Here is a 19,174-nt window from a genome sequence, read left to right on the forward strand (position 1 = left end):
GCCTGTTTACAGTGCAGCGCAGGGGCTGAGAGAGTGAGTCACCACCAGCTCACGTGGGGATGGCATCCCTGTGTGAGCCCGGCCAGCACGGAGGGCGGGTTCTGCCTAGCTGAGCCCCCTCCAGCCCCAGTCCTCCCCGAGGCAGCAGGGGTGGTGGTGGGACGCGCCCCCCACCTGTGAGTGCAGTTGGGAACCCAAGGTCAGGAAGCCACCCCTGCTGAGTGTTTTCCCCCGCATCTGTCATTGCAGCTCCACTACAGCTTCCTGCTTGGCCACAGACCTGGTTCTTCCACCTCCACCTGGCACCCCCAGCCAGCACTAGGGCTCTCTGCTCAGTACTCCGCCACCACCCACTCCATCACCAGGGCTTCTGAGTGGCCATTATGTGCAGCTGAGGTCGGGCAAGGCAGAAGGAGAGAGGGAGGGAAAGAGAGAGGGAGGGAAAGAGGGAGGGAGGGAGGGGGATGTGGATACCCGTCAGGGAGGAGACTCAGACAAGAAAATGAAACAGGAGAGAGTCCACAGCCAAATGCAAGTCCACCTGACAGCGTGGCCCTGGACTGTGGGGAGGTCGGCCAGAGAAGGTCAAGGGGAGAGAAGGCGGCAGGTAGGTCTAAAAGGAGCATTGGAAAGGACCATGAGAAGTCTCTAGTGGGGAGAGCAAACAGAATGCTTAATAAGGAACACAGAGAGGTATGAGAGGTCCCCCAAATCAAGTATGTACCCTTCAGGGGCCATGTGAGTTTTCCAAGAGACAGAGTAGCCCAGTGGCTAGGCACTTAAGCTTGATCTACTTTGAATCCCAAGTTTGACCCTTACCAGCTTGGGGGAGTCCCTTGACTTTTCTACTACTAAAGTTTGGTACCATTAAGAGAGGGTAATAAGGGATACCTACCTGGTAAGGATGTTTTGAGGATTTTTAGGATAATAGTTGCTGTTACAATAATAATGGTATTATCTTATCTAATATATTAGCATAACTATGTTACATTATTATATAACTTAATAATAAGGAAAAATCCTCTGATCAAGCAGCTGCTGGCCACAGCAAATGGGGTAAATTTCCTCTGGCAGGTGTGACAGCTTTGGGAGGAAGGGAAGGAAGTAGCTTAAGGGATAAAACACAATTAGTATTAACATTTGAAAAATAATTAATGCCCCTGGGAAACCTTCTAGTATCCTGTGCTTGCTATTTTGTGACCACACATTGACTACTGCCAGAATGTTTATGCTTTGGGTTTCACTGGTCAAGGTCATCCTTGATATTGTTTTCAGAGAGATTTCATCTGACACAAATGTTAGGTAGTCCCTAAAAGCTGCAACAGACTTTGACTGCCTATTTAAACACATATTGGTCAAAAAAAACAAAACAAAACCCACCTTTAAGAAGTTAAAGGACAAACTAGGAAAACATACCTATAGTATATGGATAAACTGTGAGGGTCTTTAATATATAAAGAGCCTATACCAAATCAGTATGAACAAATTAACATCCTCATAGGAAGAAAGGACAAATGAGGACTATAAATGACTGATTTTAAAAACTGTAGGAAAAAAATGTTCAGTTATTAGCAATCAATAAATGTAAGTTTTTTCAGTTTCAATTGGTATAAATTTTCTGGAAGTTATCACAAAAACTTAAGAATGTATATTCCCTTTTGCCCAGTGATTCTACTTTTGGGAATTTACCTTAAGGAAATAATAGCTATACGCATGTATGTTTATCTTCAAGAATGTTCATTAAAATGTTGTTTATGATAAAAATTAAAAAGGATCTGAGACCATCAGAGAAATGGTTGCATAAATTATAGACCATACAGGAAAGGAAATACCAGGCAGTTGTTACAAATTATGTTGAAGATGAATACCAAATTAGAAAATATTTATAATAGATCAAGTAAAAAAAAAAAGTTCATAAAATAATATGCAGTGTATGATCTCAGTTGGGTTGCAAAGCTATAGGTATTTATAGGAAAAAGACTGAAAGGAAATACAGTATATCAAAATGGTAACATGACAATATCAGGGGAATTTTTCATTCTTTACGTGTACTTTGTTCCAGATGTTTTACAATGGATACACATTGTTTTTCTAATCCGGAAAAATAATCATAATTTAAATACAAGATGTACATGTTGGTGAGAAGGCTGCACAGTGTGGTTTGCCCTGAGGCTCTGTACGCCCTAGGAATGGCCCTGCTGACCCAAATAACGTTAGGGAGGAGAATTTTCAGGGTGTTGCAAAGAATGTTCCAGGCAGGGAGTGGCAGCTGGAAGGCTGCTGCCCTTGTTCAGGCATGAGCGCGAGGGTCTCATCCAGGGCCAGGGGTCAGGTCGGTCTCCTCTCCCAGCTTCCCGTTCTCGCCTGGATCCAGGTCTAGGGAGGAGACTCCAGAGGATGAGGTCAGAGTTGCCCACTAGCCCCAAGCCCCTGTTGTTCTGTTGGCCTCTAGCTGGGGTTAGGCTAGAAGAAAAAGGGCTAGCTAGCAAGCCAGCTGTTTTTCAGAAGTAGCCCTTGCCCTGTCAAAAAGTTGGGGACACTCTTTGTACCCCAAGGTGACTGCTCCAACAAAAGTGTTTCCTTGTTTGACTGCACCAAGTGGCTCTTGTCCTCCCTCCATCTGCTCTTTTGGTTGGGTTCTCAGCACCCCTCCCCCCGGCTGTGCTGCGCAGCATGTGGGATCTTAATTCCCCAACCTGGGATTGAACCTGCACCCCCTGCGTTGAAAGTGCAGGGTCTTAACCAGGGGAAGTCCCTCTAAGCCCTCTTTGATCCTTTTCTTCCTTCACATGCCCTGGCTGGAGTGGCATCCCAGGCTGGAACAGTTTCCTCCTTCCATACAAGCAAAACTAATCTTTGGATTCCCCCTGGGGCAGATATGGCCCCAGAAATGCCTGAGATGCTTTGCTGGAGTAGCCAGCGTGGCACAGCCCAAATGTGCAAGCTCAGGAACCGAGGCGTGTCCTCTTAACCACAGCATACCTGGGAGGCAGGTGTGCAAAGGGTAAGATTGGGCGCCTTTAGTGCTCACCTGGGTGTGCCTGGGTACCTATGAGCACATCACATTTCTGAGATGCCTGAGTGGACAGAGGGGGCTGGAAGAAGAGCTCTTTGTGTGCTGGGGATTCTTTGGGGAGGCTGGAGAGCCACCCTGGCTTCATGCCATAGGATGGCTTTGTTGGCCATACACTCTTGATTTCCTCGTGTTCCTTTTTAATCCTCGGGTCCCAAAACATCTCAAATCTCTTATTCGTGTTTGTTCGATTGTTTTTTCTTAATGATATTGAGACGTAATTCACATACCATACAATTCACCTAAAGTATACAATTCAGCGGTTTTTAGTGTATTTATAGAGTTATGCAGTCATCACCAGAATCAGTGATATCACCCCAAATCACAACTCTGTTCCCATTAGCATTTCCTCCCTATTCCTCCCGGCTTCTTCTACCCCAGCCCTCAGCAATCCCTAGTCTCTTCTCTGTTTCTATGCGTTTGCCTATTCTGGACATTTTATATGAATGGAATCAAAATTACGTGGTTTTTTGTGGCTGGTTTCTTTCACTTGACATAATGTTTTCAGGGTTTATCCATGTTGTAGTAGGCATCAGTACTTCATTCCTTTTTGTGGCTGAATAATATTCCCTTGTGTGAATGTACCACATTTTGCTTCTCCAGTCATCCGTTGATGGGCATGGAGGTTATCCCCACTTTTTGTGTATTATAAAGAATGGAGACTTCCCTTGCTGTGCAGTGGTTAAGATCATATGCTTCCACTGCAGGTGGCCCGGGTTCGATCCCTGGTCAGGGAACTAAGATCCTGCATGCGACCAAAAAAAAAAAAAAAGAATGCTGCTATAAATATTCATGTACGTGTTTTTGTGTGGATGTGTGTTTTCATCCCTCTTGGGTATGTATATACCTAGGAGTGAAATTTCTGGGTCATATAGTAGCTCTATCTTCAATTGAGGAACTGCCGGAGTGTTTTCCAAAGTGGCTGCATCATTTTACATTCCTCCCAGCAGTGCAGGAGGGTTCTGGTTCCTCTTATCAGCACCAACATTTGTTGTTATCTTTTTTTTTTTTATAGCCACCCTAGGGGGTATGAAGCAGTATCTCATTGTGGTTTTGAGTTGCATTTCCCTATGATTAATGACACTGAGTATCTTTTCATACAGTTATTGGCCATTTGTATATCTTTTTTGGAGAAACGTCTATTCAGAAATGTCTATTTGCCCGTTTTAAAAATGGTTATTTATGTTTTTATTACTGAGTGGTAGGATTTCTTTGTGTATTGCAGATTCAGGTGCCCTATCAGATAGACGATTTGTAAAAAAATTTCTCCCTTCTGTGCGTCTGTTCATTTTCTTGATGATGTCCTTTGAAGTGCAAACATTTTTAATTTTGATGATATCGCTTCATTTTTCACTGTGGTCAGAACAGGCAGAAATGATGAGGGGCAGGTAGGTAAACACATTCAAACTGCCTCTGTTCAGCAACAGTGGATTACCTTGCAGGCAGCCATCACATGGCCCATGTTTGATAAAAGCCCAAATGATTCCAGACAGATGGGGAAGGGGAGCATCGATTAGGTCCGTATGAACAGCCTGCGTGCAGTGAAGCAGGTTGGCAGATCCAGAGAGCTATTCTCGATGCCAGGGACCTTTTGGGTGTGGATGGGAAACCTTCACAGCAGACGGGGTGAGCTGCCCTGAGGTTAGCCAGAGCAGCCGAGACTGCTGTTTGGGAGGATGCGCTTTGCCCCATGTCTGTTTGAGTCCGTGACCGCGTTGCCATATTATACCATACCTGGATTTGTATGACTGAGGGTTTTAGCTGCGCAGGCAAGTCAGGCGGGCCCAGAGCAAGCTGCTGTGAGATGGGAAAAGTGGCCTCACAGCGAAGAGAGCCTGGGCCTTTCTTGCCGTTGATCTTTCCAGGTGGTAAGGGAAAGCCCTTCTTAGACCTAGAAATTCAGAAGCAGGCCTCCTGGGCCAGCCCCCAGAATTCTGATTGGCACCTTCCAGAGACCTACTCTTCTCAGAACCAAAAGCAGCCTTTGCTGACATCTGGTCCTTCTGGGACACTGATATTTTTATTTGTAAAATGATGCTCTTATCCCCAAATAGAGTCTTGCTTTCCACAGGCTTGTGCCCTCTGAGGGTTGCCTCAAGCCCCTGACTTTGCTTGTTGCTGTCTCCTCGTAACCCTGCAAAGATGGAGAGCCCTGGCTTCTGCCGGAGCAGAGAGGAAGGATGCTTGCCAGCCAGGAGGTCCACCAGCTCTTTCACGTGCAGAGGCTGAGTTTTGCATTACTCTCAACCTCAGTCTGGGAAGAAAAAACTTTCAAATAGCTGTGATTACTCCTGGACTGATTCCCCCGTGAATTACACGAGGAGGAGAGCAGATGAGCAGTGGTGCCTGAGGATGACGTGATTCTCTCTTCCCCGCCTTTTTCATCGTCCCCTGTCTGTTCGCTCAGCAGAAGTCTCCCTTGCTTCTTGTCTTTCAGCTGCCCAACATGTTTGGTGACCTTCGGTCCACGTTTATTGCTTTGATGATTGGATCCTATGCCTCCTCGGCAGTCACCTTCCCAGGAGTCAAGGTGAGGGTGTGAACTAGTGTCTGAGCAGAGGTCTCTTTCAAGACTCCGTCAGCCCTCTCCGAAGAAGGAAGTCATTGTAGGTGCTGGGGCCCGTCCTTCCCTCCACCCCCATCTGGGAGGATGCACCTGGGCACCGTGGGAGTAAGAAAAGAAACCCACTCAGTCAGGGGGTGGGGGTGGGGGTGAGGGATGGAAAACTCAAGCATATTACTGCAAGGTGTGACTGCAGGCTGCCTTTGCATTTCAGGGCTGGGGGAGAGAGAGGGGCTGAGTGTCCCCCATCCTGAGTCCAACTCCAGTCCTCCCACCCCCAGGTCTGTTGTTGTTGGGCTCTTGCTCGCCACTGCCAGAGCGCTGCTCTCAGCCAAGTTGGTTCAGCTGTTTCCCTCCCAGGCAGGATTCTGAGCCCGTGGAAGTCACGCGGGGTCAGGCTGGAGCAAACACCTCACCGTCCATCAGTCCCAGTTCCTGCTCCAAATCCTGTTGCTCCTGAAAGGGCTTCAGAAGGGGCTTCTCCCTGCCGTGGCACCGGCACCAAATAAATCCCCTTTCCTGAGGTCCAAGGGGGAAAGGCCATAGAGCAGGAGGAGGAGGAGGAGTCACAGGCATGGGCCGGGGACGTCCCTGGCAGCCCAGTGGTTAGGACTCCACGCTGCCACTGCCAAGGGCACGGGTTGATCCCTGGTCGGGGAACTAAGATCCTGCATGCTGCGGCGCGCGGCCAAAAAACAAAACAAAATGAAGCAAAGACCGGCCACCTGGGCATCGAGGTGCTTGGAGGGGCTGGGCCAGCGGTCGGTGGATTTTAGGGATCCTCGCGTTCCTGGAGTGCGGAGGAGCCTACAAGTCCCCCTCCTCCTCTTCTCACTGTCTAACCACTGGTCCCCTCCCCGGGGAGCTGGGCAGCTGTCCGCCACCACGCTGGGGACTCTCATGCTGGAAATAAATGGCAGTGATGACATTAACAGGCTCGCAGGCGTCCCACCTGCCAGGCCCTGTACTGAGCCCTCTACCAGGATCACATCTGCTTAACCCCCACCTTGACACCATGAGGGCACATGCCAGTGTCACACCCATTTCACAGAGGCGCAAAGCGAGACATCCAGCTGGTCATTCCCCGAGTATTTTTTTGGCACCTACCAGGTGTACGCTTCAAGGTGCGCAAGAAACCTCAGTGGACAAGGTTGGAGGTTCCTGTCCTCGGGGAGCTGGACTGATAATGGAAGAGAAAATTAATCAAAAGTCAAAACTCTCAGCCAGGGCTGTTCGCCGTGAACCGGTGACGTGACAGTGATGGGTGGTCTGAGAAGGCGTCTCCAAAGAGATGACATGTGGTCCAAGTTGGAGGCATTTGGCCCAGGGCGAGCTGAGATTATTGGCATGCAGACGCCTGACGATCAAACACCCAGGCTGACAGGGCTGCGCCTCCCCTCGCAGCTGAGCACCGGGAGAGCAGGGCTGCTGGGGGCCCCTACCCGCCGCTGGCGCCAGCTTCCCATTGTGAGCTCTGCCCTTTGCCTTGCCCCATCCTCAACCCCTACCCCACTGTGCCCTGCAGGTCATCTATGACTTCGGTGCCTCCTTCATCGTCATCCTCGTGGTCTGGGCCGGCTGCTCTGGGCTGGTTTTCCTCAACTGCTTCTTTAACTGGCCCCTGGAGCCCTTCCCGGGGCCAGAGGACATGGACTACACGTAAGTGGACGTGCCGTCTGCCCCCACCCCCGCGCCAGCCAGGGGCCCGGGCAGCGCGAGACAGACACACTCCTGTGGCTTCCAGGGTGAAGATCAAGTTCAGCTGGCTGGGCTTTGACCACAAGATCACAGGCAAGCAGTTCTACAAGCAGGTGACCACGGTGGGGCGCCGCCTCAGCGTGGGCAGCTCCATGCGGAGCGCCAAGGAGCAGGCCGCGCTGCAGGAGGGCCACAAGCTGTGCCTGTCCACCGTGGACCTGGAGGTCAAGTGCCAGCCCGACGCCACAGGTACCTGCACACGGCCCCAACGTCCCAAGCCTGCCTGAGCCGTCAGCAGGGGCTCGTGCACCCACACCCGCAGCCCAGGGACAAGGTTGGGGGCGGCCCATCCAGACGTGGAAGCCGCAGCCCCAGCCCCTTCACAGGGACCAGCACCGGCTGTGGGCTTCGTGGGTACCGTCTCCCCTGATCCCCACTTCACCCCCAGAGGTCAGGCGGCACCATCCAGCCCGCCCTGCAGGCTGAGGGTCACAGAGGGTGAGGGATTCCCCCGACTTGTCTTGTACAACGGAGTGACCCAGCCTCTGCAGCCAGCCGTCCACCCCGTCCTGCGTGCTTTGGTCGGCAAAGCAGGCTTCTCGGCCCCGCGCGCCCAGCCCCTGGGTGGCAGGTGGGCCGGGGGCCACGGCAGTGCCGCCCGGTTCCCACTGAGCGCCTGCGTTTCCCCACAGCGGCCCCCTCGTTCATGCAGAGCGTGTTCAGCCCCATCCTGCTGCTCAGCCTGGTCACCATGTGCGTCACGCAGCTCCGCCTCATCTTCTACATGGGCGCCATGAACAACATCCTCCAGTTCCTGGTCAGCGGCGACCAGGACGTGGGTAGGTGGCCCCTGGGCCCAGGGCGCAGCCCGTGAGCGGCGGTCCGCCGGCTGGCCAGAGGGTGTTGGGCTGGGGCTGGACGGGGAGGACCATGAGACGGCAGAATCCAAGGGCCCGGTGGTGTGTCACGAGCCATTTCGTCACAGCCGGGCCCACGTGTCCTTTCATGTCCCCGTCAGTTTCCCGGTTCAGAGGGAGGAGAGGACTAAAATAACTATGTGTGTTTGGGGTGTGGGGTGTGTGTTTTTCGTTGCCTGAGGGAGCCGGTGGACGTGTGTGTGTGTACATGAAAGCACTGCCGAGAACACGGTACTCCACCTGAGAGCTTGTTGAAGGGTGATTAGTCAGGAATCCTCTGGGAAACCGCAGGGGTGCCGCCTGGAGAGGCTGGGGCCGAGGCGGGGGCCGGGCTGCTGCCGCTGGAGCCCTGGGATCTGTGCCCGCCCTGGGATCTGTGCCCTGTGAACTGGGAAGCAGGGCCAGGGGGAGCCTTCCTCGTGTGTAATCCAGTCCAGGCTTGTTAATTCTGGTAAACAGAACGGATAACCAACCTGCCACTTTTCCCAAAGAGCACACAAGCTGATGAGAGGTTTCGTTTCTACAGAGAAAGTCAGTGCTTCCTCAGGGCCTGAGCTGAGTCCGCTTGAGTCATCCCTCAGCGGGACAAACACATTTGGTAAATCCTTTTCACAGGCGGTCTCACTGGTGTGCAGCTCTTGAGTTGGTTTAATTGTTCCCCCCACCCCGGGAAGATACACTAGGCATAAGTTTGTAAAGAGGATGAGAAACCCAGCCTTAACAGAAGGGGAAGGTGACAAAGGGACACAGACAGTACGGGTTCTACTCTGAAAATGGGTGTCTGGACGGGCAGCAATGCGGAAAAACCCTATCATGTGCCGTCGCAAAAATGTGTAGCAAACACGAAGATAAGAAAAAAAATAACCTGTTTCGCTCTGTGTCGTCCAATGATATTCCCCTAAATTTCTACCCCAGGAGCCCTTTATTATGTAACATTCATTAAAATCTGTGCACCTCACTTTGGGGAGAGCCAAGCTAGCGTGTCTAAATGCCCTCTGTTGTAAACCCAGAGGCCCAGACAGGTGGAGACCCAGGCGTGTACAGAGAAAGGCCCTCTCTGGCCCTTGGAAGGCAAATCTCCCTGCTGCTGAGTCATGGCCTTTTACTCTCTGAGAACTCTTTTGCTGCCCAAGAGGCATTTTTTCCATCTGTTTCCCGCATTCAAAAAGTCAGTTTCAAGAAGTAGAGGAAGTTGGGCCAGGAAATTCGGTCTGCAGCTGACTGGGCACTGGTTTCCCCCATCCTGCTCCTGTGAGCAGTTGTGCCTGAAACCATCCCCACCCCTTCACCCCGCACCCCACACACACACGTCTGGCTGTCAGGGTCAGAGGGCTGGTAGGTGGATGGGAGACCAGCGCCGGCTGGTCAGATACTTGCGCTGGGTGTGGGGTGGATTCTCCGCCCACGGCGGCAGCAAAGGCAGCAAGACCCTGGTTCTGCCAAGTCTTCTGCACCCACGCCACTTCCCCATCACGGTCCCCCGCAAGTGCCGCAGGCCTGATTTCACCAGCCCGCCTGTGATGAGGCACCAGCTGCACATGACTGAGGCTTCAGCAGGCAGGAAGACGTCAGCAGGCACCCATGCTGGGCACTTCTGAGAGTCAGGGCTCAGCGGGGAATGGCGTGTGTGCTGGGCCCAGAGCTCGCCTGCCTCCTGTAACACCCCACCTGGCTGTAACACCCTGTGACATTGCTGCTGCTAATCGCACTCCTCTCTGCTTTTTCACTTTTGCTTTCTCGATGCAGTGATGGCTACCGGTAAGCCAGTAGGGGCGGGGATTGTCAGGGAACACGTGACATCCCCTCCTAGCCTGTCTCTGTTCCACTGAGAAACACTGCTCCTTGAACTTCAAACATCCCTCTAGGCCAGAAATGTGGGTGGGGGTGAGGCAGTCAACTTTCAGCTTCCATTTGTCTGAGAAATCCCATGGTAACTTTAAGGCTCTTTGAAGATTGAATCCCTTACGTCAGAGCCCCTGTGAGTGGTGCCTTCCTGGTATATTTCTAGAGGCAGAAAACTGATGGCCAGTCACACACGAAGCCTCAGTCCCAGGCGTTGGTAATTTTGTGGTTCCCAAAGTCGTAGAGACTTCCTGGAGTTTCCAGGGGAGGTCATTGTGACATACTGGATTTCATTAGTTGTTTCTCGGAAATCGGCGAGCGATTCAGAGAAAAGAATAGGGTGGCCTGCCCCTTGCTCCGGCTTTGACTTCAGAGGGTAAGGTCTCCGGGCTGCCGGCATGACCCGCAGTGACAAGGGGGATTCTGGGGAAGGCCGCCGAAGGGCTTGTGGGGTCGCAGGCTCTGCCGGCAGCCCCCGTGACCCGGCCGCTCTTCCTCCGCAGTCGGCCTCTACACCTCCATCTTCGGGGTGCTCCAGCTGCTCTGCCTGCTGACAGCCCCCGTCATCGGCTACATCATGGACTGGAGGCTGAAGGAGTGTGAGGACGCCTCTGAGGAGCCGGAGGAGAAAGACGCCAGCCAGTGCGTAGGCAGAGCCCGTGCCCCGGCCCCCGGAGGGAGAAGCCCGCCGGTCGGGTGCTAGGCGGCCTCAGGGTGGGCGGTGAGGTTTTAAAGTCAGCAGGAGAGGCGAGAGAGGGCTGTGCTCAAAGCTGTTCTTGCCCTCACTCAGCTCAGCACACGTTTTGGTCTGTCGCTTCTGTGAGGAGAATCTTTTGTAAGTAAAAGCTTAGGAAGCACCGAGCTAGAAGAGAGAAGGAGAGAAACCAGAGGAAGGTCTATGCAGATGACTGGCCATCACACCGCTTGCTTCTAGGGACGCACGCAGATCCTTAGCACGAGCGGTACCCGGCAGACATCCTTAGAGCAGTCCTGTCTGTCTGCAAGGTCTGGGCCACTGGGTGTGAGTAGTAAACAGCTATAACCTTAATACATGTTAATAGATTTGTTCATGATTGTGACAATTAAACAAGGGACTAGAGTCCTACTTTGTAGAAGGATTGGGTTCTAAGATCAGTAAGGGCTGTCTTCTCTGACTCCACCTTAGTATAAGAAGCTACTCTTTATTGTATCAGGCCCTGGCCGTGTGCCAAGCACTTAATGCACAATAGCTCAGGTAAGCCTCCCAACACCTCGATGAGTTATACCCATTTTACAGATGAGGGAACTGAAGCTAGGTGTTCGAGTGGCTTGCCTGAGGTCACACAGTGAGAAAGTAGTGGGTCTGGGCCTCCCTGCACACCTCTGAGCCCTTGGATGTCACACGACTGTCCGTGGCGTATCTGTGTGGGTGGTGAGACTCGAGTCCGCCATAGTGAATTCACAGGGAAATAATTACAGAGAATGCTCTGTTATCTAGGTCAGGTCCTGCAGCCAGAAGGCTGTTGGTGCCCATTCCAGTTCCATCTGCCACATCCTTGTTTCTCCTTCACCCCTTCCTGCCCGCCAAGGGGAAGTCCACTCTCTCCCTTATTTGTCTGATTATCGGACTTCGCGTCAGCTCCCTGCAGGGTCTGGGTGAGGTTGGAGCCAGTAGTGAAGGCGGCTTTGCCGCATCCTGACCTGGGCGCACCCACCTCCTCCCTCCCCATCATCACCCCTCAGCCTGCACGGAAGCCCTGTGGGGCGTCGGTGCCTGTCTTCTCGTGTCCGCCCTCTCCGCTGAGGTTCACGCTCCGCGCTCAGTCCCGAGGGTGCCGTGGGGAGTGTTCCTCGTGCCAGTCTAGTCCCCGCAGTCCCTAGCGCGTGCGCGGGGGTGGACTCTGAGTCTTGCGCTGTCCACAAGATGTGACTCCCGGGGCCTGACCTCCTGGGAGAGCCTGTCCTCCAGGGATCCCCGAGCTCCTGTGTGTGCTCCGTGTTTCCACAGAGGTGAGAAGAAGAAGAGGCGGGACCGGCAGATCCAGAAGATCACCAACGCCATGCGGGCCTTCGCCTTCACAAACCTGCTGCTCGTGGGCTTTGGGGTGACCTGTCTCATCCCCAATCTGCCTCTACAGGTGGGTGTGGGGAGAGGGAGCGGCCAGGCGGGGTATGGGATGATGAGACGGAGAGGTGCGTGATGTCTCATGGGGGAGGCGTCCCCAAAGAGAACGGTTTACTTCAACCAACCAACCTGTCAGCCAGCCCACCGCAATTTACTGAGGGCCTCCCACCTGCCGGGCTCTGGACGTGCACAGTGCTGGGAGTGAGCTGTGAATGAAAGTTACGTTGCCTTTCACAGAAGACTCTTCTCTGTGAAAGTGTATCATTCTTCTTGGTCCTTTGGCATCCTACATGCCACGAATACTACCATCTTACCATTGGTGGAACCATGTGGTGTAGTTGTGTGGCTGCTTGTTTTGCATTTGCTCAAAACAGCTGAAGTCTGATGTCCAAAGAGGTCTGGCCAGTCTGTGGCATTGGTGGGAACGTCTGCTCCTCTGGTACAGGAGGGCCTCAAGAAAGACTCTGGTGACCACTTGGCATCTGGGTTCAAAAGTTTAATTCCTTTGCACAGATTTCCAGTGCTTTTGGAACCTGACTTTTGGCAGAGAGTTCGAGAAAGATCGATTTTATTACCTGCCTGGCTCCACCCTTAGGTCCACAAAAGGGTTCTAGTTCTAGTCCCCAAGTTTATGAACTTTGAAGGGGTACAAGTGATGGCATCGCTTCCAGATGGGTGTGACCCAAGCCCAGACAGTATCTTGGGCCAGGTCCAGGAGGAAAGCAAGAGTCCCTTCCTTTTTGCAAGCGGCCATACGCTGAACACCCAGGTGCAGAAGTACACTGAACACCCAGGTGTGCACCACCCACAGGTGCTAGCTATCGTGTGTTTGTGCCAACACTGTGGGTGCAGCCAGAGTAAACCACCAGAGACTCGTACGCGTTCCAGATGGGAGTGTCATTGCATCCCTGGTGCCCTCCTGGCCTCCTGGTGGTGGCCCTCTCTGCACGCCTGGCAGACTCTTGCCCTGACCACCTTGTCCAGTTGTGGGGCAGTGCTCAGTGAGGACAGTCATCTGCGTTTTGTGTTATCCAGTTCTTATTGAAAGGCAAGTTGTGAAAAGGCAGCAAGGCATTTGAGGTGGAAAGGGGGAGCCTGCAAAGGATGTGTGCACGTTCGGGCACAGCCTTCTCGAAACACGGCAGAGAGCAGCCCCCACTGCCTCCGCCACCCGCATTCCCGGGAACGGGTCTTGGCTGCTGAGCCCGATAGCAGGGCTGTGTGCAAAGAGCAAACAAAGGGTCCCGGTAGCAAAGTAGACAGCTCGTGGCTCTCAGGAGTCGTTAACAAGTGCTTGCTAAGCTAGCCAACCGTGGCCTTCCCTCAGGAAAGCAGAGCTAGAGGGGAGAGGGACAGCCATCTGCCAGGAGGGCTGGGGTGACCAGGGAGACCTGGGCACGGTCCTCAGGTCGGCAGAGGCAGGAGTCACGATTAGTGACCTCCTGCCTAGTGCTGCATCCGTGCGTACACTTAGCAGCAGACTCTAGGTGCTGGCGTGGTGGGGGGAGCCCTGGTTTCTGATATTTGCCAGTTTCCATGGTGTCAGTGCTCTCACCATGGTTGATATCAACAAATACGGTGTTACGTGTTACCGACTGTGGAGTTGGAAGGAGACACAGTAACACACCATCATATGATACTTAGGATAGACCTAAAAAAAACCTTCAGAGCGCGGCTAATAGTAAAACAGAATAAAATAATTCGGGTGTGATGGGTTTTGCGTATTCGTTCACTTAGTTTCCAATGTACAGTTGACCCTCAAACAACACAAGTTTGAACGGCGCGGGTCCACTCATACGCGGATTGCTTTCAGTAGTAAATACTGAGTCCCACATGGTCTGTGGGTGGTTGAATCCAAGGATACGGAACTCTGGACACAGAGGACCAACTGTAAATTATCTGTGGATTTTCGGCTGCGTGGAGGGTTGGCACCCTAACCCCTGTGTTGTTTAAAGGTCAGCTGTAATTGGTTGAATTGTACTTTATTACAATTGAATTGTCAGTAATGACTGTTTAACAGTCAGCTCTCAGAATCCTTGGCAGATCAGGAGCTGGCCCTGGAGCGCTGGCGCGCGCCAACTCCAGGGTGCCAGTGCCCCCTCTGCCCAGGACCCCAGGAGCTCCACGGGGGGGGGGGGGGACAAGGTGAGACCCCCCCACGTCTCCTGCTCACACTCGGCTCTCCCTCCTGCAGATCCTCTCCTTCATCCTGCACACCATCGTGCGAGGATTCATCCACTCTGCCGTCGGGGGCCTCTACGCCGCCGTGTAAGTGCTGGGGGCTGTGGGTGGCCTGGTGGCCGAGGGTAAGGCAGTGACCGGCAGGAGGTCCCTGGTGGGACGGAGGGCCTGAAGGGGGCCGTTGTGCCCACGTGGGGTCCATCCACTTGCCTTAGGCACCGGGGCTTCCATTGGGTGTGTCAGGGGGAGGCCGTACCTGGCGGGAGCAGGTCAGTGGGCAGACAGCTGGGTGCCCGCAAGCCTTGGCTAAGTTTAGCACGGAGTCGGTCCCCCTCGCCAGGGTGTACCTTGCTGTTGCCTCAGGGGCTGCTGCTCAGCCAGTCCTGGGCCTCCCCTAGCTGCCCGTAGGGAGGACAGGGGTGGGCTCTGACTGCCCACAGCTAAATGTTGACATTCAAGTGGCCTCCAGCAGCAGCAGTGACATGAATAACTGAGCCCAGAATGTACCTGACAGACCCCACCCAGGTCCTCAAAGGGCTGGTTCTGGCCACAGCCTTCTCAGGCGTTGGCTAAAATGAAACCTGCCTCCTTTTCCAAGAGGCCACATACACCTAAGGAACCACAGTCGTTCCCCCTCCTTGGGCCGGGGCTTGGCTCAAACACTGGAACCCAGACACCATCCACGGCCTCTCTCTGACCGAAGACCAGTCCGTTCCTCCAGCCGTTGCTTGCTAGGAGCCCTTCCCTGGGGCCACGATGCCTGATGTCTGCTGAGATTTCGCCAGCACTCTCTCCCCCTCCCAGCCGTATCCCATGGGGGTCATTCCAGGTCTGCGTGTTCCACCCCCGCCCCCTCCAGGCCTGGAGGAAGTTGCGGCTGCCCTGGCAGCGTCTGAGGGAGTCGGCCGAGGGCTGTGATGCTATGTTTCCGTGATTACACAACACCCCTCTGGATGAGGGTGCAGCCAAGCCAGGCCCAGCCTCCAACCTGCTCCCTGGGCCTGGTTCCCAAGCCGCAGACTCCTGCAGGCACCATGGTTTCCCCTCGGCTCGGCCAGACACCCATGGGCCCCGGGGCCTCACGCTGGTCCAAAAGAGAAATTCACTTTGCGGAATGGCTCAGCAGAAAGCAGTCCAAGGAGGGACACCCCACCGTTCTCTGAGGCCATTCCCGCCTCTTCTCTGGCGCTGGAGGTTCAGCCTGGGGGCACCAGCACCTGGGGCCAGGCTGGGGCCGAGGAGCATTTGGGAAGCCGGAGCGTGGCCCCTGCGGTGACAGGTTCTCCACCGCCCCGGCAGGTACCCCTCCACGCAGTTTGGCAGCCTCACAGGTCTGCAGTCCCTGATCAGTGCACTCTTCGCTCTCCTGCAGCAGCCCCTGTTTCTGGCTATGATGGGTCCCCTCCAAGGAGACCCTCTGTGGGTAAGAAGCGGGGGTGGGGGGCAGTGGGTTACGGGCACCTGCCCCACTCTGCTGACTGGGAGCTGGGAGGCCTCCCTCGGGCTCGTAGAACCCCGGGGACAGGCGGTTGGGAACGTTGTCAGGATCAACTCAGGGACCCCATGGAATGGACAGAAGGGACAGGAGGAGAAGAGTGTCCTTTCTGGGCCTGATTTTGGGGTAAATCGGACCGAGTTGCGGTCCCTGCCCCTCCTATCGGAGGCCGGGATTCTTAACCAGGTGCTGAGAGCTTGTCCCGATCCAGGCCCCACCCATGGAGTTTATCAGTAGTTTGTGTTGCCCGTGGACTGCTGGGGAATTCTGAGGCTGGAATGTGGAACGACAGGCCCTCGGACCCCTTGAAACTCCTCGTTTGTTTTTCCTCTCCCCTCCTGTGACCTGCTCCCCATTCCCAAACCTGAGAGTGAGGAAGGATCTGGAGCTGGGCCCTGCGAAGACCACGGCCCCCACCTGCTCCCCTCCCCCGGCCCCTGGTGATGGCGACTCTCACCCCCGCCTCCGCAGGTGAACGTGGGGCTGCTTGTCGTGAGCATGCTGGGCTTCTGCCTCCCTCTCTACCTCATCTGCTACCGGCGCCGGCTGGAGCGGCAGCTACAGCAGAAGAGGGAGGACCACAAGCTTTTCCTCAAGCTCAACGGCTCGTCCAACCCGGAGGCTTTCGTGTAGCGCCCACCGCCTGGGAACTGTGGCCTCCCGCCCTGGCTCCAGTGACTCCCCGGTGTCCTCCTCCCCACCCCCGGAGGACCTCCACACACCCCCAGGATCCTGTCTTTCACCACGCTGGAGCCCACGCTCCCTCCCGGGGCCCTGGTCCTGCCTTGGAGCTCCGCGGTGGGAGGACGGGAGAGGGCCTGGACGGGCGCTTCTCCTGCTGGAGGCAGGGGCGCTCTGCACTTTGCTCTGCCACCCTCGGCGGGGGGGGGGCGGCTTGGAGCCTCGGGGCTCCGTGGTGCCTGCAGGAGGACCCCAGGCAGGCAGGCCCTCTCCCCACAAAGTGTGTCCGGATTCTGCCTCTTGGCAAAGCAGAGGCGTCTGCCATCCACTGCCCGCCACCTGCCGCTCGGCTGCATGTCCAGCGACCACGCCTGCCTGAGGACAAAGGCTTGCGCTGTCTGCACCCCCCTCGCCTGGCCCCTCACCTCCTCCCCCGGCCGGTCTGAGCTGCCTGCGGAAGGAAGGACCCGCTTCCTGTTGCTGGTGCTACAACTCCTTCGTGATTCCAGCCCCCTGTGGCCTGTCCCTGGCCTGTCCTCCTGTTCGAGGCCTGTGGAGGAGCCCCCCTGGCTTAAAGCCTGGGGAGTGGACGGAGGGCTGAACGGTCCCATGTGGTCACGTGAGCCATGGTCAAGGCCGAGCCGCCGTCTCTTCCCTCCTCCCTCAGGCCCTGAGCCGGGGGCACGTTTCCGCTGCCACCCTCTGTCCAGTCTGTGACCTGAAGGGAGTGAAAGGGACACCAGCAGGGTGCCACCCACACCCACACCCACAGCTGTTTTTGTGGGGGTGGAAGTCAGGCTGTGGCTGCCAGACGTGGAGGTCCAGGCCTGGGTGGGGAGGTAGGATTGTGAGAGGCCCAGGGTGTGTGTACGTGTGCCGTGTGTAAGACACGTGTGTGGTGGGGGGTAGGGGTGGGGGGTGGGCTATGGGTGCCTCCCCTTGTCCTCCCAGAGCCAGCCAGGCCCACGGCAAGGCCAGCTTGGCTCAGGATGGGGAGCGTGTCCCCGGCTGCAGGGCCACAGCGCCCCCTGCTGGCAGACGCTCCCAGGGCCCTGGCGCTGTTCACGTGGGCAAGGCCACCCCCCTCTGCCAGGCGGGCCTGGCTTACCTACCCACCCACGTTGACGACCCTCAGAAATTGTCTGAGGCGTCCCGGGAGCTCTGAGAGGGGTGGATTGATTTTTAGGTGTTTTTTTTTTTTTTCCTTTGAAGTTTTATCAGACTCCTTTTTATAAAGCAATAAATCCATTTTCCTCCTGGTAAGGGATGCCCCTTCTAGCATACCAGTTAATGACTACATGTGCCTGTTGTGAGCTTGAGAAGAGAAGGCAGGACAAGGTTTTCTGCCACGGACCGGCCCCAGTCGCACTCAGCCGCTCACCGTCTCTCTGGGTGTGATTGCCGTCTCGGGAGGGGCCGTGGGCAGGAAAAGACCTTCCTCCCCCGCCCCACCCCCAAACAAACTGGGTTTGTGCAGACACCTTAGAAGTGTGGCCACCCCTCCTCTGCTGCTTATCCCAGCCAAACAGGCGAGTCCTGACCCCTTTCATCCCTGTTCAGACTTCCTGTCACCAGTCAACCACGCTGAGGGTTCCTCCTGAGCCCAGGACACGGTGACCCCAGGAGAGCCGCAGGCTCAAAGAGAGGAGAGACAGGATGTGGCGGGAAGAGTGGGTGGCAACAGGAAGGGCCGGGCCCGGGCCCCTGGGATGCACCTAATCTCCCCAGGCGTCACCCACTCAAATATTCAAAAGCAAATATTTGTTTTAAACAGATTTTTTTTTTAAAAAGAGAGGGAATGAGATCACCATTTCCCAAAGCATTCCTTTGAATGCTGGTTCTGTGAGAGGTTCACTTTTTTTTTTTTTTTTTTTTGGCCGTGCCGCCTGGCTTGTGGGATTTTAGTTCCCTGACCAGGGATCGAACCCTGGCCCTTGGCAGTGAGAGCACGGAGTCCTAGCCACTGGACTGCCAGGGAGTTCCCTAATATTTTTTAAAAAAAAGCTTTATTGTCAGATTTGGGAAACGCTGAGTTAAGGTTGAGTTTGGCGCCGGTGGGCTGTGCGGCTCCCCAGGGGGCGTGTGGTGTGCGGCTGAGGAATGGTTTTAACCATCAGAGCCGGCCTCCGCGTGTGGCCCAGTGACCACCTGCAGCAGGAGCTTGTGGGGTGCTGGTTAATATGTAGCCTCTGGGTCTTGCCTCTGACCTAGAGGGAAGCTGGGGTCTATACTTTGCTAAGCCCCACCTGGTGATTCTGGTCCTACCCCCCCAACATTTGAGACCCACTGACAAAGGAGTGCAATTTGGGGAGGCACTGGTTAGCAAGGGCCCTTCCCACTGGGAAAATGTTGTACAGACACAGCCTGTGCTGTTCCCGGCAGTGCCCTGCCCAGCCAAAGCGGGCACTGCGACCTCTCTCCCACCCACCTGCAGGGCGTGTGCACTTTGTGGGAAGAAGCAGGCATTGAGAAACCAGAGTTCAGGGTGGAAGATAGTCAAGGAGCAATAGTACATGGGGATTAGAGGCATGAAAATGGGAGCTGGGTACCAGATGGGCTGGGTACCACAGGCACCCCCCACTCCCTTACCAGTCATTTTGCTCTGACTGTACAGGATGGA

General features: G+C 54.9%; 1 protein-coding gene across 7 annotated transcripts in view; it reads left to right on the forward strand.

The window, feature by feature from the left end:
- The window catches only part of SLC43A2 (solute carrier family 43 member 2), a 35,393-nt gene extending 17,576 nt beyond the window's left edge, over positions 1–17,817 (forward strand). For 6 of the 7 annotated variants that reach the window (XM_057716226.1, XM_057716231.1, XM_057716229.1 and 3 more), the window contains 9 exons: positions 5,511–5,603; positions 7,162–7,295; positions 7,381–7,583; positions 8,027–8,173; positions 10,597–10,735; positions 12,081–12,210; positions 14,392–14,465; positions 15,678–15,801; positions 16,345–17,817. In XM_057716226.1, coding sequence (XP_057572209.1) covers positions 5,511–5,603; positions 7,162–7,295; positions 7,381–7,583; positions 8,027–8,173; positions 10,597–10,735; positions 12,081–12,210; positions 14,392–14,465; positions 15,678–15,801; positions 16,345–16,506 — 1,206 coding nt within the window. In that variant the 3' untranslated portion in view covers positions 16,507–17,817. The remainder of the gene's footprint in view (positions 1–5,510; positions 5,604–7,161; positions 7,296–7,380; positions 7,584–8,026; positions 8,174–10,596; positions 10,736–12,080; positions 12,211–14,391; positions 14,466–15,677; positions 15,802–16,344) is intronic. The other variant, XM_057716232.1, reaches the window with a different exon arrangement.
- The last annotated feature ends 1,357 nt before the right edge of the window (positions 17,818–19,174 follow it).

This window comes from Hippopotamus amphibius, chromosome 17, assembly GCF_030028045.1.
Source record: "Hippopotamus amphibius kiboko isolate mHipAmp2 chromosome 17, mHipAmp2.hap2, whole genome shotgun sequence".
Taxonomy (NCBI): domain Eukaryota; kingdom Metazoa; phylum Chordata; class Mammalia; order Artiodactyla; family Hippopotamidae; genus Hippopotamus; species Hippopotamus amphibius.